The sequence below is a fragment of the Panicum virgatum genome, chromosome 4K (genome assembly GCF_016808335.1).
Source record: "Panicum virgatum strain AP13 chromosome 4K, P.virgatum_v5, whole genome shotgun sequence".
Classification (NCBI taxonomy): Eukaryota; Viridiplantae; Streptophyta; class Magnoliopsida; order Poales; family Poaceae; genus Panicum; species Panicum virgatum.
Genome location: NC_053139.1, coordinates 13,101,048 through 13,128,735, shown reverse-complemented (window position 1 = coordinate 13,128,735; position 27,688 = coordinate 13,101,048). Strand labels below are relative to the sequence as shown.

The window sequence follows — 27,688 nt, the reverse complement described above, 5'->3', positions numbered from 1 at the left end:
TGAAACTCTTTCTTCTACCTTGAAAAATCAGTTAAGTTTTAACAAAATGATAGAAACACAACTGGCTCAAGTTGCTGCCGCCATACCTACTACTGAGTCTGGGAAGATCCCGGGGCAACCCGAATCTCCCGTTGAAACCGCTAATATGGTGTCTACCTGGTGGGGCAACCTTCCCCGACGGGCCCCATGTACTAACCATGCAGGTAGGTACACCCCACCAAGGATGAATGTGTGGGGAGGACTGACAGCGAAGCTAAGTGGAGATCCAGGGTTGCCCATGATCAGCTGCTCCATCTTCGATCAATTCTACAGATGGGCCCTCTGCGACCTTGGATCCAGCATAAACATTATGCCCAAGGTAATTTTTGAACAATTACAATATCCTGCTCTCTCCCAGACCCACATGTTCGTACAGCTTGCAAATTTCACAGTTCGACACCCCGAGGGGATAGTCAAAAACATATACGTATGAATCAAGAACTGCTTCGTCCTCGCCGACTTCGTCGTCCTCGACATGGAAGGGGGCCTGGGCTTAGATCTCATTCTTGGACGACCCTTCCTAAACGACATCAAGGCTAGGATCGATGTTTGGGCTGGAGAAATCCAGTGCCGCATCGGGGTCGACAACATATTTTTCAAATTTCTCCACAGGGAAGAGCAAAGATTTGTGATCCAGTAGACTCATGACGGGAGCCCGCTCTGGGGTTCACCCGAACCCTAGCCTGAAGTACCTACGACCACCCAAACCAAAAGAAGACGATCAAAGAAGGCGTAGCGTAAGGTTGAGAGTTCATCCTCGTCCACTTCTCCAGGATGAGCCGAACAATGGTAAGTCAGTGCAGGAGAAAGGTCCCACTCATCAGACTCAAAACGACGAGCCCTTGCCGAAGGCAAATCGGTACGTATCTCATATTTAATTTTCCGCCAAAATTGCTTTTCTTGACTTTTGAAATTTTTTCCACTGCATATTTGAATTTTTAAAACATCATTGCATGCTAGAATCTTTTCTAGCACCTTTTCTGTTTGTATAAAAATCCAAAAATATCTTCTGAGCATTGAAATTCTTTGATAAATATTTTTGAAAATCTTTCGAGGCAAAGTTTGGCCAGGCACTCAAATGTTCAAAGTTTTTAGCCATTAGGGAGCACCTGGGCTGGCCGAACCCCTAGGTCAGCCGACCCCACCTGTCAGCAACTCCCTGCCATCTTTTTCTAACGGCTAGTAGCCGTTGTCTCCAGCTCCTAGCCGTTGTGCCCAGCCATTCTCCCTTTAAATAGAGGCCGAAGGGTGGGTGTTGAGCTCTCACACTCAACTCTCATTCACTCACTCCCTCTCAAACTCTCTCAAACTTTGCTCTCGGGTTTTCATTGGATTTTTGCTCAAGTTTGATTTCAAGAAATCTCTCTCTCATTTCTTTGCTACAAGAAAGGTGCACACCCAAGGACTATAACTCGCGGGTAAGAATGTTCATTTTGGTTTCACTAATGTAACCTGTTCCGAGTTGTACGTGTTTTTGTCCAACCATGAAGGGCATAGGGCGAAAGGTCTCCAGCGCATTCAAGAAGATGACGAGTGGGAGTTCATCCCATTCTCGGGGTGGCTCAAGTTCGCACACTCCCGAACCTATGCCAAGCCCGAGCATGATGGACTACGAAGAGGAAGAACAATACGAAGAGATGCAAGCCGAACCACAAGCCGAGGCCATAGAAATTAATGAAGATGACGCTCCCTACCTCGACTTGCGTGATGCCCGTGAACGACAAGGCTACGCCATCATCAAGAACCGAAGCGTCATCCACACCCGAGCCTTCGATCCGGAACTCCTCATCAAAACAGGTACGTATGAAGACTTCGCTAATGTTTGGCACGCAATTGGATGGGACAACTTCGTTCCCGTTGAGGAGTACGGTTCTCGGCTCCTCACCATCCAATTTCTTTGCACTCTTCGGGAGGTGGAAAATGGGGTTTATTTTCGACTTTTTGGGAAAGATTATTTGCTTTCTTGGAAAACTTTTGCTAGCCACCTCGATTTCAACAAACACTGGCCCATTTCTCTTGAGCAAGCTTGCCGTGGTTTTAATCGTCATGAATTTTGGTGGCAGATTTCGGGTCAAGTTGTCCATGGCAGATTTGCACCTCGGTGCAATGACATTCATAATCCAACTCTTCGCTTGATGCACAAGTGGTTAGACATCACTCTCTTTGCAAGAGATGATGTCCGACCCATGCGCAACGATGAGTTGCTCATTTTATATGCCATGGTCAACAAGATCCAAATCTCCCCCGCGCAAGCTTTGGTTAAGAAATGACTTTCGAATTTCAAGATGACGGGTCCTATTGAGTGTACTTCATTGATTACTCGTATCGCTACATGTGTCGGTGCCTTAGAGGGGAATTCCATTCCCTTCATTGAGGATGTCTGCGCGTATATCGACGAGTCTTATTTGATTCAATGTCACATGCTCAAGAGAGGCCCGAATGACTCTTTGATTTTCTTCTTCGTGGGCTATACAAATAAGATTTCGCAGCCCAATGCGGAATTCTATTTGTATAATTGCCGTTCGCTAACCATCCCTCTCGTTCGACGAGAAGGGGGCCGTAGGCATGGTACTTCTAGTTTACCTGTCAAGATGACAAGGAGCAGGACCAGAAGGGAAGCAGAAACGACATCACCACCTCAGCATACTCAGACCTCATACCACCATGAGGCGAGTGGTTCGTCATGGCACAGCGCAAGTACAGAGGAATTGTCACGGCAGGCCCCAAGGCATCGGTCCACTCGTTCTAGCTCCAGCGGACCTCCAATCTCCACCGGACGTTCAGCTTCGTCCAGAGGTTTCGCCACTCTGACTCAGCAGATGGGCGAGCTGAACATGTGCACCACCAACATCGACGAGTCGCTGGGCCAGCACATCGAGTCAACACAAAATTGGCAGCGATACACAGACGAGAGGATCCACAACTTGGAGCGACAACAACAGCAAACACAGGAGGAGTGAAGGGCGTACTACCGTTGGGCTGGGTTCAATCCCAACCAACAGCAGTAAACCTGAAGCTAGCTTGGGGGAGGACCCCACGAGAGGTAACTTGTATCAAACTTTATCCTTAACCGCTTTCAAAATCTTACATGAAACCAAATAAAAATTTGCAAAACTAAAAATTCATAAAAATTTGCATAACTAAAACCAAATAAAAATCTGCAAAACTTAGAGAAACCAAAAATATTTTCCTTGCTTTAATATGTGTAGTAAGCATGGTGTGAGTTTTCCTTGTTGAAATGATGAATAGTTTCTCTGTTAATTTCCTTCATATGCTTAGTTACAACTTTGTGCTCTACCTAGCTTTGAGTTTGTTGGTTATAAGTTCAAACCTTAAAACTTGAAACTTGTGGGTAGCAAAAGCATGATCCAAATATAAGTTGTTGTGAGCTATGATGTGGTTAAATAGAGTTGCTATGATCTTTTTCTATGTGATGCTTGATATCCGGAGTATTTAATTTTGAAAATACAAAAATATAAAAAAGTTCCTCGATGATTTGAAATTCCTATCCAAAGCCATATGTTGATCTCATTGCAAACCATCCACATATGCAACTTGCTATCTCTTTGAGCTTTGTCAAATTGTTGTGACCCTTAGTGAGATTCATTTCATACTCCCATGATCAAGATCACATACACATTCACACCATATGCTAAGCTTCTACACTAGGAGCAAGCACTCCACTTATCCATCCACAAAATAAAAACTCCATGCTTGTGTATGACACCTATCTCTAAAAAAATTACATCAAGGATATGGGGCTATGCAAAAAGAAAAGAAATAAAAGATGCATACCCAAAGAAGGTATGCCACATGCCTTGGCATGTCAAAAAAAAAGAGAAGAGAAGAAAATAAAAGAAGCATACCCAAAGAAGGTATGCCACATGCTTCGGCATGTCAAAAAAAAAAGAGAAGAGATAGCCCCTATCCAAAAGAAAGAAAGAGAGATGGTTCATGCTAAGGAGTTCATACACCAAAAATATTCACACACTTGCACATCTTGATCAAGGTTTATGACTTGTTTCTCCTTTGGATCCGGTCTTTGACTTAGCAAAATGTAAGAAGCAAGTATGCTTTCATATCCTCCATACCTACAGCTCCACCAAAAACAACCAAAAATAACGATACCCTGAATACTTCTGGGTGAAATACTACAATGGTATATCCGTGCACTTGCGGATCCTTCTGTAATCATTAAGACATACCGCACATCGTCCCATGGCGCCACCGCTATGGGGCGGCCATCCCGGCGTTTCTTGGCGCCATTGCTAGGAACTAACCATTCCTAGTGATTGCGCTAAGAAATGCCAACATGCACCAAAACCACATTGCAAGGCCTAAAGGCCATGCCTTTAGCCTGGGCAGCGCTGCCCAGCCTCGCCTCACCACCGCCATCGGTAGTGTTCGTGCTCACGCCATGACATTGCGTTCGTGGTGTGGCGAGCCCTTTGGGGCCGTTGCTCGAGCGCCTAGCGCGCTCACACACACAGATGCCAGACATACGCATGCGTTTGATTGACCGCTCTATGGATGACATGTGGGACTAGGCTATTAGTGTGAGGAGAAAAAACCTTCCTGTGGGACCAATCTGTTAGTGGAAGAGGAGGAGAGCCAAGGTGGGCCATAGTCTGGCCAAGCACCATCGATCCGGCCTGTTTAGCCAAACTCGAGCCCGAGTCAGCCTAGTCTTCCTTTGAGCCTAGTGGTAGCGCAACCTTTTTCTCTTTCTTTTTCTATTAAAACAGGGCTGACATGTGGGTCCCACCTATCGGTGAGACCAGCCACTAACATGTCAGCACAGCCCGACCCTAGGATGATGTCATGACAACATCATGCTGACATTAGCATGACACGTGGCACGCTCAGAGGCTGCCTATGTATTTTTGTCTTTCCAAAAACCATTTAATGTTTCGAGAAATACTTATCAGCTTAGATAATTCATAATAAATTAATCTCGAACCTCCGAGAATTATGAAATCAGTTTGATAATTCTTCTAATATCATGATCTATCCATTAGAGTAGCTTTTGCTGTGATTGGGATCTTATTTGGATACATTTGTGCATTTTTGCACTTTGGCCCCTATACTTATTCGTAATTACGAATAGGACTAGATGCTGAGGAGCTAACTAGAGGCTAGAACTACTCGGAGACCCAGGAGTACTACGAGGAACCACCAGGTTTATGCCCATCTATGTTTGAATTCCCATTAGGCATTGCTTGCTAGTATTGCTTATGCTTTATTATTGTTAATGAGATGAACCTGCATGCCCCCTTGTATGCCTAGATTCCTTGATCACTTTTTATACTTGGAATACTTTAGATGCCTTGTGCTTCTTGCATGTGTATGTGCGGAATACGTGATGATAGTCTTGGCGTGAGTGGAGAACAGCACATGAGGAGTTGGTGGATAGAGATTTCTAGCGGGGGGAGTGAATTAACCTGATCCTCAGATCAGGGGCTAGGGGTGTGTGTTGGACACACATCCTACGGAGCACCTGTTGCGGGTGCATGTCTCATATGGGAGACCATTCCTTAAAGGAACTTGTGGTACTTATGGTGATTGGTAACGGGTGCCAAATACGAACCGTTGCGGCGGATGCGCAAAAGCGATGAAGATACTCACCTCGGCAACATAAGGCCGAGATAGTGGACCTGGAGATGGAACTTTGTCAAACATGCACACCACTTTCCATTAGGAGGGTGAACCCAGTCAGAGCTAGCTACGTGCGGCACCAAGCCTATAGGAGGATTTAGTATCAGTGTTATGGGGAGGAGGTATTGACCTTACATCCCCTAGAATAGCAGGATTGTATGTGGGATTGAGGCGTAGCAGGCTTAACAGTCTCGGAGCAACCTCTCGCGGGAGGACGTACCCTGGACACAGGAAAGCGAGATGGCGGCCGTAGTCGCTAGTTTCGTGCTAGTAGACCGATGCCTCAAGGTTAGTCAGAGTTGTTGTAGGCTAAAGTCAAGGTGAGTGGGTACAAGTGTACAACCCCTACAGGGTGAAAACTATATGTATAGCCGCGTACTAGTCATGTACACCTCTTGATCTAGCTTCACTTTCATATTTAGTGTTACTCGATTTCTACCTTCCTCCAGTGACTTTTCCTGTGGGTGCAGCTGAGGTGCGAGGAGTGGGAGCTCTCGTGCCAACTTGGTGGTTTGGAAGGTGTGAGTTGACTAGGGGTCCTAAATGTTGGAATGGCCCATGTCGGGAAATGTGGATGATATTATTGATACTATTTCTTGTGCATAGGAAAGCCTAAATTTTAACTTGAATTATTTGATATCCTTAGTATAGTCCACTTAAAGCTGCATATGGATGGTGTTGACGGCTCTTAAGTGCAAAATATATGTCGTCAACTCCTGATTGAACCAACAAAGAGTGAACATAAATAGTAGTGGTAGGAGTTATAGTTAACTTAGTTCCACATTTATTGTATGCGCAGCCATTTCAGGAACAATGTCGAAAATAAGAGGAAAACATGCAGAAGACACCACAAGAATGCACAAAAGATCCTTTTCGGCGTCTCACTTACAAAGAGGGCCCACCTGGCATAGCAAACGGACACGACAAGCAAGATGCACCTGAGAATCTACACAAGGGCCCACCTGCTAGCGAGCCGGAGAAGGTTGAGCCGGGGAAGTTCCACTTGGGGGTCGGTCGACCCTGGACAGAGTCTCGTCTAGGTGCACTTCGACGTGGCATGCTCCCTACTAATCCTCGTGGCTAAGTTTACTATACTTGGAGATGGAGAGAACCGGCCTTGAGCACTATAAAAGGGCTCCTCACCCCCCTCATTCAACTCACACCACCACCAAGACCAGCATCTCCACTTGAAGATGTAGTGCACCACTCCTTGGCGAAGCTCTGCCTAGGATATATAGTCCTTAGGGAGAGGGAGAGAGAGAGAGTGAGAGAGAGAGAGAGAGAGTAGCTCGGAGGAGTACTGAGTTCCTTAGCACTTTGTTCCAAATATGTACCTCTATAGATGTTGGCTTCCTCTGATATGAATAAGTTAGTATTTATGATTCTTGTCTTGCATAGTAATCAATAGCATAGACGTGGTGTCTAGTGTAAGGGTTACCTTTGTTTGTCTTATATCCAACAGTTTGCAGAGGTAGGTCACATGTGGTGATAGCTCTGTTGGTCCTTCGTAATCCTCCACGTTCGAATATAATGTAGATTCATTGGCCCGAATCTCCTGGCCATTTCAGGATTAAGCCAGTGTCCGAAGTGAGTATTTTTACCCGAGAGATTGACCTTTAACTCATCTATAGTGCTACCTCAAGAATTCTCTCTACCATTTACCTACCGTAGATGGTTGGGTGTCCTTGTACTACTAGAGTCGTAGGTATACGCACACATTCCCCGGATCGGATACCCTTGGAATACTCTTCTCTGAAGGGAAGCTACAGCGGTATCTGTGCGCTTGCGGATTTACTTTCGCAGTCGTTAAAATACCCAACAAGCTTTCTAGCGCCGTTGCTGAGAAACAGTTGCTGCTTATTTGCAAACCTAGTGATCTTCATATTTTTTTTCTTTTCTTTGTCTCTACCTTCACCCCTGCAATCCATGAAAGGTTATCCTCGTACACACCTTTCAAACCATTCTTTTAGCTTTTCTTATCTCTACCTTTGCCCCTGTTATCCACGAAAGGCTATCCTTGTACACACCTTTCGCCCCTTCGGGTGAGTCTTTAGAGCTGTCTTTTCTGTAACCCAGTTTCTTATCCAGTTACGAGATTCATCCTCACGCCATACTGATTGAATCGAGTGAATTAAACTCATTCCCTTTCCCTCGATTATCGATCGATGCCAATCTAATCAAATCAAGTGAATCAGAGCTCATTTCTCATTCCTTGATTATGATTGATGCCCAATAGAAGTTATGTTCACCCTTCATATCAAATAAACTTCTATTGGAAGCTTAGGTTAGATTGCTTTGCCACTAAATTCATCTATGATGAAACACGAGGCTTTCTACCTAAGGAGGGGATGAGTTGAAAGACGATACTCATTTCCCTCATGATCCAAACTCGGAATCGTTCATATGGCCCGTAGAGTTTCACATCCTCTTTCATTATGGTGCCATGAACATTCTTGAGTTGTTCTACCTGGAGATTCAGCCACTCATTCCATGAGCATGAAGATTCATCTCGATTCATCACAAAAGTAATGCTCATCCTTGATATCTCTAAGATCTACCATCGGTTGTACCAAGTCACTGCAAGCCATATGATCATCTTAGGGACTCCCCCTGGTGCCCTTTTTGAAGGTTGTGCTTTGGTTCTGCTTTATAATAATATCTATGCATGGCTTGTTATTGCGTTTGTGCACTAACCTTGCAACCGAGACATTATTTGATCCACTAAACTGGTTGAGCAAGAGATTACCATGGAACGACTTGGATCATAGGCTTCTTTTGATAAATGAACCACTTTTTAAGGAAAAATGCCTTTTTTTCAATGCAATAAAGTTTTGACTCACCGGTCATCTAACCTGGTAGAGTCCTTATGTCACCGACTTGTCTTTTGGAAGTAGCACCTAGGTACAAAATAAGTATGAGGGAGAGCCATAGCCTCTCTAGGATTGAAATGATGCACAGGCACCCACGAAAAGAGCACACCACGCTGCACCAGCATACACATAAAAGGGTGGCCCACTCAAAAGTCCATCTTCATCCACCGCGTCGGTTTGTGTCTCTAAACTCCATGATCTCCCTGATTCTTGAGTTTCAAATGAATTTTAGATCAAATCCTTTAGATCAAACTCAAATAAAATGAATCAACATGATCTACATACTTTCTGGGGCTGTTTGATTGGGTGTATATCCCCTAGCCAGTCTTCTGTAATACAGGATGAGCTTGTTTGATTGCCTGGTCAGTCCGGCTAGCCAGTCTAGACTTATGCAAAGTGCCGCCCCTAGCCAGGCTTGCTGAAAACGCTCCGTCCGAGCATACTAACTAAGCCAGGCTTGTACAAGGCACTGGCCTAGCTTTCCTCACCTCCCGCTGCCTTACTTCCTGTTGTCGCCGCCGCCACCTCCCGCACCACCTGAGTCTACTGCTGCCGTCAAAACTGCCTGGTAAGGGAGGTCGGAGAGGTGCTGCTCCGGCGAGCTCGCCTCCTCGGAGGTGCATAGTCCTTTAAGATGGAGGCGCTGAGCCGGCGCGCGTTTTCCAATCCCGCGGTGTTTCTGGCGAGATGGAGGTCCTTCTTCTTGATTCGCTCGCTCCGACATGCTGCTCGTCGTCTCCGACGGTGGAGGCGGACGCATCCGGCGGAGATGATAGCTGGCCCTGCTAGATCTGACACGGGATGCTGCTCCCCCTTTGCTGTCCTTGAAGGCGCGACGGTGCTTGGATTGAGTGTCGGTGTAATCTCGCTTCCTGTCCTCGTGCTAGACTGAGCAGCACGACGTGTGGATTGGGCGTGATTTGGCTGGAAAGTGCAAGAAAATCATCACCAAAGGAAAGAGTCCGCCAGTTGAACCTACCCATTTTGTTGGATGACGAGTAATTTGTCTTTTATTCTTGTTTGATGGGTTATTCACCTCTTTTAGAATTTGAAGTTTGGATGATTGTTGGTAATTCGTCTTTTATTTACGCTTGCGTTGGTTTTTCTGTCGAGTTGCTTACCAGCTAGCTTCTACTCAAATATTTTCTTTTTTATTGATGGGGGTTCAGATGTTTTCACCATTGATAATGAACGGAGAGAACAAAACAGAAGGGAGAGAGATAACTCGAGTGGGAACTTCGCCTTCAACGCATTCAAGGTTATTCTACCACATTATGCTGGAAACCAAACAAAAATTTACTCGAGCCAAGCTTATCCAATGAAGCCAACCAAACATATTCTATTGCACAATCTTATTATGGCTTGAGCTAACCTGGCTTAGAATCCTAGTCATGCTATGCTTAGTCTAACAACCAAATGCATCCTCTATGGTTGGCTTGCATAAGTTCTATTCCATGCTTATCATTTTGATGCTTGTAAATAAATCTTTAAAACAGCATGCTCATCTAAGTAGTTGATGTGATATGGTTCGATGATCCGATCTTCACTCTTAATCTTAAGTACTTGGGAAATTTTATTTGAAAAACTTTAAAAAAAGTCTTTACACACTCTTCTTTGATTTGTCAAAGTCCTACCAAAGCCATATGATGAGTTACTTTAAAAATTTTATGCATATGCTACTTATCTTTGCATTGAGCATTGTCCAATTGTTGTGATCCTTGGAAGAATTTTTTTCATGCTCTCATGATCAAAATTCACGTGCACACTATATATCCCCTTGCTACGTTTCTGCGAGAAATTAGCATTGTACTACATCCTACCAAATAAAGGCTCCATCTCTCTCCATCTAATGTTAGAGAAAGGACATTTGCTATAAAAATATATATGGACACATAAGGTCCAAAAAGGGGCGAGAAACCGAGAAATGCAAACCGCACTAGAAACATCCCAAACAAGCAGAGTGCCCACTCGCCCACGCCACAGGAAACTCATGGCCAGCGCTCTCGGCGCCGTCACCGCTCGCCCCCACCTACACCCCGCCGTAGCCCTCGAGCTCCCTGCAGCCACCGCAAGAAAGTTCCTCTTCCGCTCCAGGGCCGCCTCCACCATGTACGCGGCCTCGGCGAGCTCGCCGGCCTCCGAGAAGAAGACGACGACCGTCTTCGTGGCCGGCTCGACGGGGCGCACCGGCAAGCGCGTCGTGGAGAAGCTGCTCGCGAAGGGATTCGGCGTCGTCGCCGGGACCACAGACTTGCAGAGGGCGCGCGGCAGCCTGCCCCCGGACCCCAACCTTCGATTCGTGAGTTTTGAGCTGCTCCGCTTGTGTCGCTGCCCGTGTTAAATGGGCCAATTTCTATTGGTCGGTGGTGGTGATGGTGGTGCGAATTGGGGTTGTGCTATGAGTGAAGGTCACAGCTGATGTGACGGAAGGCGCCGACAAGCTGGTGGAGGCTGTGCGCGGTGTCGACGCCGTCGTCTGCGCGACGGGGTTCCGGCGGTCCTTCGACCCTTTTGCTCCGTGGAAGGTTTGTACCCGATTATTTATATGTAGACTGTAGAGAAAGTGGCAGCTTGTTCTTTCTTGTCCATTGATTACATTCGATGATCTTTCTGCTCGTATGGGATTGAATCTCGATGTTGTGTGGGAAAAGTTCTTTACTGGATGTGCCCTGAAATAGTGAAATGTTTGTGCCTGTGAGAAGTGTTGAAAATTGGTAGAAGCTTTGTAAACGTAGGTTGGCCCAATTCCTAAACCCAACGTGAACGCGAACCGAATTAATACAACATTGTACATGTTTAGCTAGTTGCCTAGTTTGTGTCAAGAGTTATGCTGTCCTTGTTTAATTAAGTACAAATTAAAAGAGCCAAAGATACGATATTGTTGTTTTGTTTTGCACATGTGGTGTCTAGTTCTCCAATCTAGTTCAAAGAAGATTATCTTCTGACTGTTGGCATTTGGCACATAATTATTTTGCTTTTCCTAATGTGTTTTGGCTCAGTACATGCCTATGTGGACGATTCATGTTTGATCTGATATAGCCTGTTTACATCCCCTGAAATGGATCCACTCCGTCAGTAAGAGTTTCCATCCCCTGAAATGGATGCCTATGTGGACAATGCAAGTTTAGATTCTAGCCTTCTTTTGTCAGAAGAGCAATTATAAGCATTTTCGTTCAGAGGATGATCAATGTTCCCATATACCCTCTGAGTTTGTAAACACTGGGATTACTCCAGGCAAGTATGGGAACTGATTACAACTTGGTTCGACTTGACTGTCCTCCGTCAATCTGTAAGGGGCTTTATCTAGGCAGAGAACTTCAGGAAGGAAAGCTTTTACCTCTGGGATCATTATCTACTTCTGTTGGCAGATTTGGAAGGAAAGAAACTGGCGTGTGTTCCAGACAATCCCTTGCTCCAATCGAAGGGGCATACCTCTCATTAAGAAGCAATTCAATAGTAATGACATTTCAACGACGCGCCAGCCAAACCCTTCAGCAATAACAGACGCATAGTCTGACTAACTGTCCACCATCACCTTTTGTGAGGCTTTTGCTGTTTCTTTCTGGGGGAGCTGATTTGTTGCAATCTATTGCTTCTTGAGTTTCTAGTTGGTCATCAGGTTCTGAGGGGTTTTTACTTCCGCATTTGTTTTGATTTGGGGTGGGGGCTTGTTCATGGCTAGGGTCTCCATCAGTTGTAACCTTTTTGTTCTTTTGTGTGTTTTCTTTTTTTTCTTCTAACAAATTCACAGCAAATCTCTTGTTCTCTTGTTCAGGGAAAAAAAATATTGGCACAAATACTCATAGTATTATTAAAATCTGATGCCTCTATATTTTAACTATTTTTAACTAATTATCAGTCCGTGGTCTTTCAAATAAAAGCTTTAGGACTCTGATCATATTATCTCATTGGATGCCAATGCATACTCTTGTTTCATAAATGACAACCATGTTAGAATTTCACTATTGCAGGTAGACAACTTTGGCACGGTGAACCTTGTTGAAGCATGCCGAAAAGCAGGTGTCACGAGATTCATTCTCGTCAGCTCCATTTTAGTAAATGGTGCAGCTATGGGTCAACTTCTTAATCCAGCCTACATTGTGCTCAACCTGCTTGGGTTAACACTGGTTGCAAAGCTTCAGGCAGAGAAACACATCAGGAGATCAGGAATAAATTACACCATTGTAAGGCCTGGAGGGCTGACAGATCAACCACCAACTGGAAATATAGTCATGGAGCCTGAGGTAAAAGCTTTAAATTTAGTTGCTGGTGTTATTACCAAAACAAAATTGTATGTGTATATTAGTGGATTTACATAATTTAGCATTGGTGTTTCCTTAGTTGCTCAGATATAGTCAGTCAGGTTTGGCCAAGAAGGAAAAGAATTTTAGAACATATAAGTTCTTGTTGTACATGACACAATGTTAAGTTCATAACTGATCTTGTCCAAGATTGGGATTAGCACATCTGCACTCTATAGCATTTCGTTTACTGATGATAATTGGTTTCACTATGCATTTCAATGTCTTCATAATTTGTTAGTATTTCTTTTACTGGAGGGGTTACTTTTTATAGACTGAATTTATAAGTAACATGTTTTTATTCTACGCGACAGTAATACATTTTATTGCCCCCCCAGTGCGTTTTAGTGTTTTCTCATCTTACATTGGATTACCAGGAAAAAAACGTTTTGAACTGATAATTAGTGCATGCCATTTCGTTGTTGCATTTTTTCAGGACACACTTTATTCGGGATCCATATCTAGGGACCAGGTTGCTGACGTAGCCGTGGAAGCATTGTTGTGTCAAGAATCTTGTACAAGGTCGTTGAGATTATTGCCCGCCCTGATGCCCCAAATCGCCCTCTTCAGGATATGTTTGCAGCAATTAAGCAAAATTGACTACTCCATCACATCAGTTTGGTAGACAAGGGATTTGTGCTCAATCTAAGATTATAATGAACAAATTTGTTCTTAACTTCTTATATACTCTTTATCAGGCCATTCTAAGAAGCACAAATTTGTTTGTAATTGATCAATACTCATAACTCTGCGGTTAACTTTGCTTAATTCACAGCAGACGAGTATATGATAAAACCGCAGACGAGGACTAGATTGAACCCAAAAAATGAATGTCAAAGGATTAAACTGAACTTGGGAGTAAAGGTGAGGGACGACGTCTATTCTGCTCATTCACAGCTAGTACTAGAATTGTTCTTTGTAGCAGCAGGCCGTCTATTCTGCTCAGTGGTAGAATCTCTCTGCGGATCAGAATTCTTCTCGCTTCTGATTATTCTGTACCACTGTCCTCTCATGTCGAGGTTACGGAATGGTGAGTTTAGAATTACTAAGCAGTTAGCACATTCACGAGAAATAGGTTGACGATCCCATCACCCCTAACTGCCGTAACAGGCAGCCTACAGCCTACAAGACTTCAAGACATTGGGCATGAGCTTTGTAGGCCTAAAACGTGAGTTTTTTTTTTGGATACATCGGCGTGCTGGAGTTTACACCTGTCTACCCACTTTATACTCTGCATGACTTATATTTAGCCCTTACACAGCTAATTAGCAGCCACAGACGCTTGCACATAGCATCACAATTTGTTTGTGGAGGCAAATCGAATGGCATATATTTCTTTTTGAAAGCACACTAATCACATCGCGAATTATTGATTATTCAGGAAAAAAAACAGAAACTTGGTGAAGGCAAGGGCCTGATCTTCGACGGAGAGCTTAACTGCCTCCACAGGAGTATTGAATTACTTGTTCGCAGCAGCTTCATCTGGTGTCTTGGTAGTCATTTCGTCCACGGCATGCACGGTGCTCTGAAGCTCCTCCCATATAACCTTGTAGACCATTCTCTGCCTATTTACTGCAGATTTTCCCTCGAATACCTTGGAAACCACATCTATGCTGAGAATATAACAGATTGGGGTTAGTTCAGCTTCAGAATTACATTTAACAGAAAATGACATCAATGATAAATAATTCTACAAAAAATGCATAAACATCCTACATATCCAAAATAAAACATAATGTTGTCAGCCAATCTGTAAATCATATCATCCGCATAATGTCCAAAACAATCATTTGAAAATTGAAATACAATAAAAAGAGGGGGAAAGGGCTGAAAATCATCATCACAAATATGACAAGAAAACAAGTGGGTCCCTGGGGAGTTACTCAGTTACATCTAAGAAGTAATGGAACAGTAACAATTCTTAAGGATCTTTTGTACAATTGTTCCTGCGTTCTTCTTTTCCACATCTTACATTTTTTCATCTTCAAAAGGCTCTTGCATTGAAGCCTACCCTTATATGTTTTCCTATTTACTTTCATGCTGCATTTTTACATGCTTATAGTAAATAATCAAAATTTTAATTGAAAATATCTATGTTCCTTGGAGAAATTCTCATCATTTTGTTAATTTTCCATCATTAGTTCGAAAATCTAGTGAAGGCAGTTAACACTTGTGCGGCCAACATAGGGCATGGCACATAAACAGATCAACTTATGATGGATCTTATGATTTTTGAGCTTAATGTGGCCATATGCATCGACATTGACAAGAAGCTGCTGGACAATGTAATGATGGATTGCAAACATTTTATATGGCCTCAACCGTCTTTGTTACAATTTACTCCATCCCAAGTTAATGGACTGGTAAAGTCAGTAACATGTGATGGGAAAAAACTGAACACCAAAGGACGTGAGATAAAACCACAAACAACAGCTGATGTGTGCAGTGGTTGAATAGAAGGAACCATGAAGTATCATTTATTAGCATAAATATTACCCTGGTTTTCTGTTATTAACTGTTTATTCAGTAACTGAATGCTAAACAATGACGACGAGTTTCACAAAAGAAGTGTGTTATGTTGTAGAGAGGATGATTTAAATTCTTGGAATCAACTTATAGAAGTGTGTTACACAGAGTTTGAAGAAAAGAGCAGCTTTGATGTATATGAACATTCAGCAGAACATCCGAAAGTTAAATGCCAGATAAAATGATTAAAAACTTAATGGTATCACAATGAATTATAAATGGTTGATGAATGCTAGGATTAGTGGTCTGAATGGTAGTTAAAACAGTGTGATATGCTTCTACTGTATCATTAAAAGCCTTGTCCTCTCCATGTCAAGGCCATAAACCCTTTACTTTTAAACGAATGGCATCCGCTTTCTAACTGCCAATTAGTCATGCTTGGTGATCAAAGTGAGGAAGGGCGGGCCTGGTGCAGCGGTAGAGCCTACCGTCTGTAACCGGAAGGTCCCGGGTTCAAGCCCCAGCCTCTGCACATTTGTGTGGGTAAGGCTTGGGGCTTAAAAACAACCCTTCCCCAGACCCCGCACAGTGCGGGAAGCCTACGGCACTGGGTACGCCCTTTTGGTGATCAAAGTGAGCATGCATAATTAGCATTCGTTGCATGCATGAGTAGCTCCAACTGAGTTGTAACTTACAGGCTATGTTCTTAACTCTCTGTAAGTGTAAATGAACAAAAGGATGAATAATTGCTTCAAACTTGTATGCCTAATATTTTACAGAACATGCAGCAATTTATGAAATGTGGAACGTCTTACAATTATCTTAAATTATTCATTGGAACTCTCAATAGAAGTTCATAGGAAGGGCTTCAACTCCCTATGCATTCTTGGAGCTTGGATTCTATGGAAACATAGGAATGCATGTGTCTTTGATGGGATGACCCCAAATTTGCAGCGGGCACTCCAGGATTTCAAGGATGAATCCATGCTTTGGAGGTTTGCTGGGCTAAGGGGCTTGCTGCCCTGAACCCAGGAAGGTTGATTGAGCAAGTTTAGGACGTTAGGTGCTGTGTGGTAAGGTCCCAGGCTCTTGTTTGTAACAGTCTACTAAGTTTGCAGCCCTCACTCTGGTCTAAGGTGACGTGATGTCTATTGTAATTGGACCAACCCCTTTTTCCTCTTAATACAAAGATACGCAGCTCTCCTGCGTGTTCGAGAAAAAAAATAAAAGTACATTTGTTGAATCATCTGTTTTCTTTTGAATTGACCGAACAGTCACTACCACTGATCACTCATTCAACTCACAGTAGAATTTTCTTAGTTGTTGGTCCATGATAACATAACATCTCATGATCCCTGTTTTAAAAAACGTTTTAAAACTACGTTTAATCTTGATTAAACTCTAAACTTTGGCCTAGCGTTGCGTTTAATCACAGTATCATTTAATTACAAAAGACGTTTAATCTACGTTTAATCACAAAAAACTCTAAACCATAGGCTAGCGTTCACCTAGCGTCTAGCGTTTTTTAAAACCTTGCTCATGATTGGCTGTTTACAATTATATCATTTCTTTTTCAAAGATCGATAATAAAGTTATAAACTGTGAACGATTCTAATTCAGAACACAACAGATAAACTTCTGCAAAATTGATAACTGATCTCATGCCATACTGAACAGGCTTATAAACATCACATTTGTAAAAGATCCCAGCTTGTCATCCGTTAAATCAATGTTTAAACTTACAAGTGCCAAAAGAAACTAGAAGATGTTTACTTTTCAGTGACTGGTCATATGGACTTCATGACAATTGTGAAGGTCCCATTTATGACAGGAATCTTCCCTTCCACCCAGGTGAAAGGAAACCTTCCTCCACCCACCCAATCCAAGCAGGCCAACACTGGCTAACAGCCCATTTCATTTTTCCTTTATTTAATTTTGTTCTTTCTTTTCCATTGGCCGTGCTAAGAGTGAGTAAAAATGTTGTCGGCTATTTGGATAGTGTACAAATATAATAGTAGAAACTAGCTAGCCCAATGTTTTTTAAGTGACGTGCTGAGATAAGCATCTGGGCCACAAGCTAAGAGGGAGGGCAAATTGATCTAGGCCTTTTGAGATGTTTATGAGCTGACCTGTCGTCTGTTTGGGTGGGTGGAGGCAATGTTAACCTCCACCCAGGTGGAACCTAACAAACCCCCATTTATGGAAAAAAAACAATCCTTACATGCTCCATGTGATGTAAACTGCATTCCACAAGCAAACTCAGGCCAACACTTTACAGATGCTGAGATACACAGCCTCTTCCAACTGCGTGCGAGCAGCCCCAAATTTTCTCCAAATTCCGGCCCCCTCCCTCCGCTCCTCCGGCATGCTCACCGGCGGCATGAGGGAGGATGGACGGCCCCTTCTCCTATTAGTTAGTTTAGGCCTAGTCAAATAGTTTAGTTTGGCCCGTATGGGTGCCGTGTCAAGGACGGAGGTCCTCCTCTCCCTTGTCTTGATGGTAGTGGGCGTGCTACTTGCCAGCAAGGTTGCCGGCAGTGTACTCCACCCGCGAGACGAGGTGGGTGATCGAATAAAGCCCTTTCCTTTTGTGGTTCTTTGTGTTCTCGGTGAACATGGGGGCAGCATGGTGCTGCTCCAGCTGTGTCGGGACCAGGGTTCACGTTACCGACCGGTCCGGCCAAACCGGCAGGGCCCGGTACCGGTATACCGGACCGGTTTGGCCGGAAACCGGTCCAAACCGGTCGAAGTCAAATTTGAATTTAAAATCCGCTGTGCGAATGGTTCGTACCGGTATACCGGCCGGTTAGACCGGTTTACCGGTCGGTTTGACTGGTAACCGGCCAAATTCAATTTTTTTTCTTTTTTGGTTTAAATTCAAATGCCCGCAAAGTATACTAAATAAATGTTTGTATAACATATTTTAGCCTAAATGAACCCTCCAACCCTCTTTTGTACTACTTTTACATTGTATTTGTATACTTTTGTATGCACACTTTTTTTTGTTTAACTTCAAATCCCCGCAAACTATACTAAATGAACGAATTTTTGAGAAAATTTGACACCATTAGATTCATCGCACCTTGAAGTATTTTTAGGAATTTTTTGGGAATTTTTCATTTTTTTAAATTTAAATTTGAATTTTGAATTTGGGCTGGTTTGGTACCGGCCCAAACCGGAACCGGGCCGGACCGGTAACCGGTCAAACCGGACCGGTTCCCACCGGTTTGGTTAACCCTGGTCGGGACACGTGACCATCTACTCCGAAGCTGTTGCCACTCTCCATGATTGGGAACTTGGGCACAGTCTCCCAGACCCTGCCCAGGGTGCACTCATGGAGGTTGGGCCGGCGAGCGTCCAGCAGCGTTGTCATCTTGGACGGTATGCGGACCACCCGCTCGCCGTTGATCACACGGGTGCTTCTGCAAGCTTGACAAGTCAGTGTAGTTGTTTTAGGGGGGTTACAGCCCCTTTTCATCTGTAACATTTGGGGGGGGGGGGAACCCCCCCTTTTCTTCTTAATATAATGATGCGCAGTTCTCCAGAGCGTTCGAGGAAAAAAAAACTTGACAAGCGGATGCCTTCTGCATTTGAGTCCTCCCTACTACCAGGTGGTGTGGGCTGCACCTCCTCCATCTTGTGTGGTGGGGATGGCTGTCCTCATGTGCTGCCTAAAGCCCTGGGCATGCCGGCAACCTCATTGTTGTAGTTCTGATGGTGGGCTAAGTGTCTCTTGTCCTTGACAGTCCCTAGGAGTCCTGTGTGCAGATGACTCATGGGCAGAGCTTCACATGGGGCCATGGGGGCACATGTGCTGCATGCAACTGAAGTATGCACGAGCAAGTTTGCAGGAATCAAAATAGCTTCAGTTATAGCAGAGCACTATACTTTTCAATGCTCTGTGCATCTATCTGCTAGCAAACATGTATGTGGCAAAGTGTCTGCTACCGGTCAGACATCCATTGAAGTTGCTCCGACATGGAGCCAACCGCTTGAGTCCAGCAACACTCATTCGATATCTACGGCTCAAGCCCTCAAATCCTCGACGATAAAGGCTGATCAGACAGTTAAGGGGAGCACCGGCTATACTATCGGGTGCGGCAATGAGGATCCCAGGTGTTAAAGTCATGGCCACTTCTCTCCGGAGCCCGGTGCCCTCGAAGAAGATACCACCTATGTGTGCTACCATGGAGTCCAGGTTACTCTTTTTTAGTTTGCTCTGCTCCCCTGTTATCGAGCACCACTGTATTGGTCACTGTGTTGACTCATTAGTCATAGCTATGAAGCTACAAGTCTGTTCTTTGGGACCAGGGATCCCAGAGCTTTGTAATATGTTTTCACTGTCTTAATATATTAGAGCTCTTATAAAGAAAAGCATAGCCAAGATGCAGAACGCCAGAACCAGTACATTCTGTTTAGTTTTATGAGAACTGCTCCCGTCATTTATGGAGAAGAAACTATCTAGACATGCTCCAAAGTGATGTAAGCTGCATTCCACAAGAAAACTCAAAGCAGTGCTGAGATGCAAAGCCAGTACGTAAGTTCTAATTTGTCTAATGAGAAGAACCACTGTACTCCCAAAAGCTTATATCTCCTAGATTCACATCGAGCATATGACTTTCGTTCCCGAACCATTCAGCAGCAATGCTTAGAACAAGATGCAAGAAATTAATCCGTGTCCTTCTGAGCTCGCAAAATCCACCCAACGAGCAGCAGGAAAAAGAGAGTATTGTAGGCGAAGAAGTGGGTACTTACCAGACGTGGCGGCCGTCCCCGGAGTTGTCGACGACCCTGACCGCGTCGGCCTCCAGCTGCTCCTTGATCTGCCAAGAAACAACAGAATCTCTGGAACTTGCAACAAAAACTTAGAAGCGGCAAGCTGAACCCGCGTGGCCGCGTGGCAAAGGAAGGTACCTTGGCCTCTAGCGCCTTAGTGGCGGGGGATTCGGCGGGCCCCGGCGCCGAGGCCCAGGCCGCGAATCCCCTGGTCCTGCGGCTGCTGGAAAGGGGGCAAGGGGGGCTGGTGGCGAGGTGGGAGGCGGAGGGCTGAGAGGACAGGGCAGAGGAGGCGCGGCGGCTGACGGAATAGGCAGAAGAGGACGAGTGGGAGGAGAGGCGGCGGAGCAGCAGCGCTGCCAGCGAGCACGGCGCGGCGGCGGCGGACCTCATCGGCAACATCGGTCTTGCCGGAGCTGCGAAGGCAGAGGTCAGGACTCAGGAGGGGATTCTAATTTCTACGGGTGCGGTGTGTGGGCGTGTGGGCGTGTGGCGTGTAGCCTCTAGTTTTGGGCCCGAAACCTCTGCGGCCTGCGAACGAAATTCTCGTGGGCTGAAAATGGAGTCAGTAGGATTTCCTCGTCTCCATATTTCTCCGTCCCAGATGGCTGAAAAATTCGATAGGCATTTTTCTTTTTCTTTTTTTTTGAGATTGATCGGCATTTTTCTAGACTAGGTGAATGCCCGTGCGTTGCTACGGGTGACAAAAGTTCATCATAAAAATTATTTGTTATAGTTGATTGCCCATACGGTGTACAAAATGGCAGTTCAAAGCTCAGATCTATTTTTACAGGCTAGACGAGCTGAAGCGTTTAGCATGAGGTTTTAATATTTTTAAACTTCACTGTTCCAAAGTTGAGTGCAACCATTTACAATAGGTTGACAATTTAAAAACACTTTGTAGAAATGTTGAAAATAATGCACTAAGATGGATCACCATCTGTGTCGCAATTAGAAAGCTACTTCATTTTTGCTTTTTCTCGGATATTCGCTTCTCTCAAAAGTATTTGTTGGTGGAGATGGCACAGTGAGATGCAATGACAGTCTAAATTTTTTGGACAGAGCTTCACATATAATAATCCAGTCCATTATTGGATCCATCTTTTTTACTGGTGATTACAGTCGAAATGGCACAAATCTGGCATTAATCATAAAATGAGTTAGATACAAATGTACATGTAAAATGGACATAGAAGAGCTTAGTTTTACAACAGAACATTAAAATCGGGTAGAAACTATGATTTATGATGGTGCAACTCAATTCAAATGCCATATGCCTTCAACTTGTCCTTTTGGCAAAATTCAGTATGGCATTTGGTGCAATGTGCTTTAAATTTCAACAGCATTCACTCTCTATATTTAGAAATGGAATAACAGAATTTGAAAAGTACACAATCTAACTCACAGCTATCAGTATCCCTCATTGCCTGATGATTTGAATTATTCAAGAAAAGGAACAAAAAAAGTTGTCCACATTGCAACGAATCAGAATGTTTCTTTCGTCCACCACACTAAAAAAAAAGAAAAAAATTCTTTAAGCACAGGAATTACTGTTGGAGCTACATCAAATTTTCCCCAAAGTATCTTGAGTACAACAATAACTGGGAGGATAAGAGCATAATTGATTTCAGCGGATGCACCTTGTGACAGCCAAGCTAATATATTGCGTCTGCCCATTCTTTTTAGAAAAACATAATCTGGAATATGCTTTTTATGAAGATACTAAGAATCAATCGTGCATTATTTGTCTACATAATTCTCATGCATTTTTCTCAAGCATAACAACTGGGTAACAAACAGAAAACTCACCCACAAAATCCTCATCACAACTAACATTCCAAGGCTAGTTCGAGAAGCATAATAGAGGATTACCTCATGCTTCAGGGTGCGGACATAGAACCAGTGAAGTGTGGCATCGCGGCATCAGGCACAACCCCTCTGCTACCGTGGCAGGTGGCCACAGAGCCACCGGAACCCATGACCAGCACCTCCAGCCCACCGCGAGATGGTGTGAGCTTTACTGCTTGAATTAAGTTCTTGAATTCAGTTTAGCAATTACTACAGAATATCCTAGTGTCCAATGCTACCACAAATAACTAATCAAATGCATATCTCAAATTAATCTATAGAAAAAATATCAGACAAACTACAGTCTGAAACTGCAATAGAATTATTTTGTTCTTTTAGCAAGTTAATCTCAATAAGATCACTAAGATAACGAATCGATTAAGACTTATTAGCTGCAAATACATCTTGTACTAGATCATGAACAACTCATGATCCACTTTGAATGGGAGAATTTTCTGATACCTGTAGCAAACAGAAGGAGAATTTTCTAATAATACTGATCATCAAAAGAATTCCACCCCTCCCATGTCGTTCACTATGATGCTGCAGTCAAACATGAATAATCATCTCCACGACTTCATCTTGCAACCAGACAAGCATGATAGCTATCTAGTGCACAACACTCAATTAGAAGGCCAACATAATAGTGCTTTTCAGATGTCTGGATCAACACAACCATGAGACTTGCCATGTGTCAGCAACAAGAAAATTGACAATTAAAAATATTACGATAGTCAATAACATAATATGAACAGCTGAACAAACTAACCTTGATATAAAAGTAGTCACTGCATCATTTTCTTAAATATAGGATCAAATTTATCACATAATTGTTTCTAAACCTGTAAGGGTCCAATAATAGAACACAAATGAGTTATCCAACAAGGGAATATATCAGGTGCAAACTAACCTTTCCGTGCAAACCGTGCAAACTTCAATCTGGACCACCGGATCAACATCCAAGGACATGGGGGATTGGGTAATTTTACAATTAACCGTCCGCCCTTGGATTGGGTAATCACACTTTTGCAAATCCCCCCTCCCACCTCCTGCGCTCCTCCCCTTGGATGTTGATCCGATGGCCCAGGTTAAAGTTTGCATGGTTTGCACGGAGGGGTTGGTTTGCACCTGATATGTTCACATTCAACAAACACACATAGGAACTAAAGAAATGTCACCTTGAACATGCTACTTTCAAACAAAAAAAAATATAAAGCATAATTGGACTTATATTTATGTTTTGACCAAGTGAAGGAGATATACAGAATGGAAGTGCTTGACATCCTCTTCAATGATATTACAAAGCCATCCAGTAAGAACTATTCTTGTACTGACTTTCAAAAGTTTCTTTAGATAAGAAGTAGTAGCACAACAAATTTCAGAAAGATGCGAACTTTGAACACACCATTGATTTATCATAATGCTGCAAGCAACAAGAGCAATCTCACTGATGCCCGCCATGAAGAAGGGCACTGGCAAAATCATCTGTCCAAATTAGTAGTCAGAATTCATGTTAGTTGAAATTTTCAATTAGGAAGACAACATCTAATCAACAAATATACTGACGGCTACTCAAGCATTAGCTCGAACAGCTAACCTACATTTCCTCTCAATCTGCAGCACAGTCAGGGGGTGAGCTTTGCCCAACAAAATAACAGTTAAGTACACTATTCCATATAGCCAAAGAACGAGTCCATACCTCGAGTCAGACAAGCGCGTCGATCTCATGTAACAAGGACAGAACAGCGCGGACCACCGCCCGGCGCTGGTGGACATCGCCACGAACACCTGGTCTAGCATCGCTGCTAGGGGCAGGAATGCAGGATCGAACCCTACTGGCCGCTGCACTCCAATAACACGTCATTGCCGGCGCCGCCATTGCAACATTGCACATGGAATCGCTGAAAACGGCATTGGAAGAGTGAGCCCACCCCCCGGCCGCCAGCTCAACTGCTGCGCCGTCTTCCCCCACCGGATTTGGCGAGCACGCGCCGCGGCAGGCACCGTGGCGGCGACGCACGCTCAGCCCCTCGTTATAGCCCTCCGCACGGCAGACCGGAGGAGGCACGATCCTGTACGCGGAGATGAAGGTCACCTTCTTGGGCAGCTCGCGCGCGCCACCACCGCTCATCGGGCACCACATCCCGGCGTGGACCGTGACGGGGGCCGCGGCGAGCGTGGAGCGGAAGGGCGGACGGCGGCCGCGGTGGATTCACCGGCGCACGGCGGCCGCGGCGTGGTACCCGTCACGGTCTGATAAGAACGCATGAGCGAGAAAATATTTGGGAAATCCAAAATCTGAAGGGCTGGTGCAGTCTTGCGTCAGTTGGATCCATACCACTACAAAGAAAACATACTTACATATTGTTAGGGCGAAGTACATTGTTTTTTAGATGACGGGAAAAAGCATCCCGGCCTTGATCTCATAGAGGCTACAGCCTACCGCCCACTCATTACATCAAATTGCAGTACCTCTGTCTGCAAACACACTCATAAAGTTTACAAAAGTAAATAAGAGACACCAACAAAGTGTCAGGATCTCTACAGGCGGGAGTGGCTGATTCATATATTGGGTTGGGTAGTGTGGAGTTGTAGGCCCATTACGGTGTTGGGAGTCCTAAGCCCAGGCGTTACCTGTTGTTTGGGCCCAAGGCCTTGTACGGGGTGAGATATAAACCCCAGGACTCTATTGTATTAGGCATGAACTGAATAACAACTCATTCCCAACCCTATCCTCTGTTCTTCTCCTTCCTCTGTTTTCTCCTTCCTGTCCTCTCGATTCTTGGTCGATTCGTCCAAGTCTTTTCCCCAGCTACCCGAGTTCGTTACAATTGGTATCAAGAGCCTTTTCCCCTCTCGATTCCGCCCAAAAAAAAATCGCTTACTCACCAGGGGCATCTCTATCGCTCCAAGTTGCTCCGCTGGGTCATCCCTGATCCCGGCGTCCACGCCCCGCCGCCGACACTGCATCGCCCGCGGCCACCGCATAGCGACGATTAGCCACCCCGGCGTCGTCGCCCACCCCTGTTCGCGCCGCTTAGGATAGCCGAGGACGAAGATTCCCTACGGGGTACCGCAAGCTGGCGCCGCGCAAACCCACCAAATTTGAGGCGACAATGACGACCACCATGGACGACCTCGCGAAGAAGTTCGAGGGGTTAGAGTTGATGATGCAGCAGACGCTGGACAAGGTCAGCGGCATCGATGCGTGGCTCTCATCCGCGGAGGAGTCACTGGGCACATTGCTCGCCAAGTCGCAGGAGACGGCGTCATGGCTGCATCACCTAGAGACTGCGCCGCCACAGCCACCTGTTCGTCCTCCGCCGCCTCCGCTGCCGCCATCAAGTTGGGTCGACCCCTTCGACCTCAACCCAGCTCCGCCTCAGCCGTCACGCCCATATGCGGCAGGCTCGGAGCGGCCCAGCGAGCACCGCATGGATGTCAATCACCGGGATGTTGGTGGGGGGGGGTCCTTGGATCTCGTCCGCCATGCCCAGTCATAGGTATGATCCCTGAACCTGAGCTCCTACATTCTAAATCGCATGATCCGGCTGCGGCCTTTCTGCCGAGATCTCAGCATTTACCCAAGCTTTCATTCCCTATCTTTGATGGGGAGAATCCTCGATTGTGGCGTGATAGATGTAACATGTATTTTGAGGTTTTCTCTGTGAGTGCGGGATTGAAGACGTGATTTGCGGCCCTCAACTTTAAGGGTCCGGCTGCGGCATGGTTGCAGACTTTTGAGCACCGGGGTCATGTGCTGGATTGGGATTCAATTTGCTCAGCGGTTCTGGATCGTTTCGACAGGGATCAGTACAAGATTCAGTTGAGACAGCTGGATGCCCTACACCAGATTGGTTTGGTGACAGAATACCTGGAGCGTTTTGAGGAGTTGTCCCATGGAATTCTGTTGTACAATGACCAGTATGATGATACTTACTTTGTGACAAGATTTCTTGGTGGTCTGAAAGAAGAAATCAGATCAGCCATTGCACTGCATCGACCAGTTAATGTTCAAGAAGCTAGCACATTGGCACTACTTCAAGAGGAAGAAGTGGAGTTAGCCAGAAGGAAAGCATCATCAAAGGAGGTCTACAAAACAAGCTATCGCTCTGGTATATTCTCTGACAAGCCTAGGCAGATGGCTCTTGACAAGTCAGCGCCATCCAAGACCAAATCTGAAAAAAGTGAGGCAGATGACAAGCTGAAGAATCTGTTGTCCTTCAAAAGGAAGAATGGACTCTGTTACAAGTGTGGGGAAAAGTGGGGGCATAATCATAAATGCCCTCCCCAAGTGTCCCTCCATGTCATTGAGGAATTATGGGATGCCCTAGAACAGGAACCTGAAGATGGTACACTGGAATCTGATGGTGACTCCGACACTAATGTCTTGATGGCAGTAGAGGATCATCCCACCCAAATTGCTGTAAAGAGAAGGACCTTAAAACTGAAAGGCAGGATTGGCACTCAGGATGTATTGATACTTGTGGATTCAGGCAGTGTGGCCACATTCATCAGTGAGCACTTAGCTGTTAAGCTCCAATGTTCCACTTAGTTGTGCACTGAAACCAAATTCTTGGCAGCAGATGGAAGCCCAATGTCTTGTACTAGAAGGATTCCAGAGCTACAATGGGAAGCTCAGGGCCACTTGTTCACTGTCAATGCTAGTATACTACCCTTGCAGTGCTATGATATGATATTAGGAGCTGATTAGCTAGAGGAATGTAGCCCTATGTGGGTGTAGCCCTATGTGGGTGCATTGGAGGAACAAGTTCATGAGATTCACTCACCAAGGCAAGAGAATCACACAGCATGGTGTTAAATCTGAAACCATGAGATGCCCTACAATTGGTGCTAGAAAACTGAAAGGCCTCATCAGAAGAGGATCCATCTCTCACTGCATTCAGTTAAAGCAGCTCCCTTCCAGTTTGCAAACTGTTGACTAGGAATTGGTGGTTCATTCTATTTGTGCTGACAGTTTCCAGCATGAGTTACCTGAGGTGCAAGAGCTCATTTCAAAGTACATACACTTGTTTCAGGAACCATCCTCTCTACCACCTGTCAGACAGTTTGACCACAGTATCTCTCTTATACCTGGAGCACACCCAGTGAATGTGAGACCTTATAGGTATGCCCCCTCACAAAAGTCTGAGATTGAGAAATAGTTATCTGAGATGCTAAAAAATGGAGTGATCAGACCTAGTGCTAGCCCATATGCATCTCCTGTACTACTTGTCAAGAAAAAAGATGGTACTTGGAGATTTTGTGTGGACTATAGGCATTTGAACAATATAATTGTGAATCCATTGCCTATTATGGAGGAGTTATTTGATGAGCTAGCTGGAGCTAAATGGTTTTCTAAATTAGATTTTCGATCTAGGTATCACCAAATCAGAATTGTGCAAGGGGATGAACACAAGACTGCATTCAAGACACACAGTGGTCTCTATGAATTCTTGGTAATGCCCTTTGGTCTGACAAATGCACTAGCTACATTTCAAAGAGTGATGAATCAAATATTTGCACCTCTGCTGAGACATGGTGTTCTGGTATTCATGGATGACATCTTGGTGTACTCTTCCACACTAGAGGAACATTTGCAACTTCTGACCAAAGTATTTGAGTATTTGACACAATTCAGCAGCACAAGTTTTTGATTAAACTATCAAAGTGTGCTTTTGCTTAGCAGCAAATTGAGTACTTGGGCCACTATATTTTCTGGCAATGGAGTGG

General features: G+C 44.6%; 1 protein-coding gene, 1 long non-coding RNA gene and 1 pseudogene across 3 annotated transcripts; 1 reads left to right on the top strand and 2 right to left on the bottom strand.

Moving 5' to 3' along the window:
• Positions 1 to 10,473: 10,473 nt before the first annotated feature.
• On the top strand, positions 10,474 to 13,716 carry LOC120703197 (annotated as a pseudogene).
• A 298-nt stretch (positions 13,717 to 14,014) lies between these two features.
• LOC120703198 (protein BOLA4, chloroplastic/mitochondrial-like) lies at positions 14,015 to 20,573 on the bottom strand. Its single transcript, XM_039987207.1, has 3 exons — positions 20,246 to 20,573; positions 20,087 to 20,154; positions 14,015 to 14,478 (listed from the first exon to the last, which is right to left on the bottom strand). The coding sequence occupies exons 1-3, from the start codon at positions 20,507 to 20,509 to the stop codon at positions 14,325 to 14,327; spliced, it is 486 nt and encodes a 161-aa protein (XP_039843141.1). The 5' UTR covers positions 20,510 to 20,573; the 3' UTR covers positions 14,015 to 14,324.
• Positions 20,574 to 20,889: 316 nt separating this feature from the next.
• Positions 20,890 to 24,185, bottom strand: LOC120703196. 2 transcript variants are annotated; one of them, XR_005686829.1, is made up of 3 exons: positions 22,418 to 24,185; positions 21,980 to 22,127; positions 20,890 to 21,245 (listed from the first exon to the last, which is right to left on the bottom strand). It is a non-coding gene; the product is annotated as an uncharacterized LOC120703196 (long non-coding RNA). The 2 variants fall into 2 exon arrangements; XR_005686828.1 differs by lacking the exon at positions 20,890 to 21,245 and having other exon boundaries at positions 21,436 to 22,127.
• Positions 24,186 to 27,688: the final 3,503 nt, after the last annotated feature.

Bases quoted from the DNA above. Each gene is read 5' to 3' on its own strand.
- LOC120703198 (XM_039987207.1), bottom strand. From the start codon at position 20,509: ATGTTGCCGATGAGGTCCGCCGCCGCCGCGCCGTGCTCGCTGGCAGCG. The intron at 20,155-20,245 runs GTACCTTCCTTT...GTTTCTTGGCAG, and splicing joins CTAAGGCGCTAGAGGCCAAG to ATCAAGGAGCAGCTGGAGGC. The intron at 14,479-20,086 runs GTAAGTACCCAC...TTATATTCTCAG, and splicing joins GGGGACGGCCGCCACGTCTG to CATAGATGTGGTTTCCAAGG.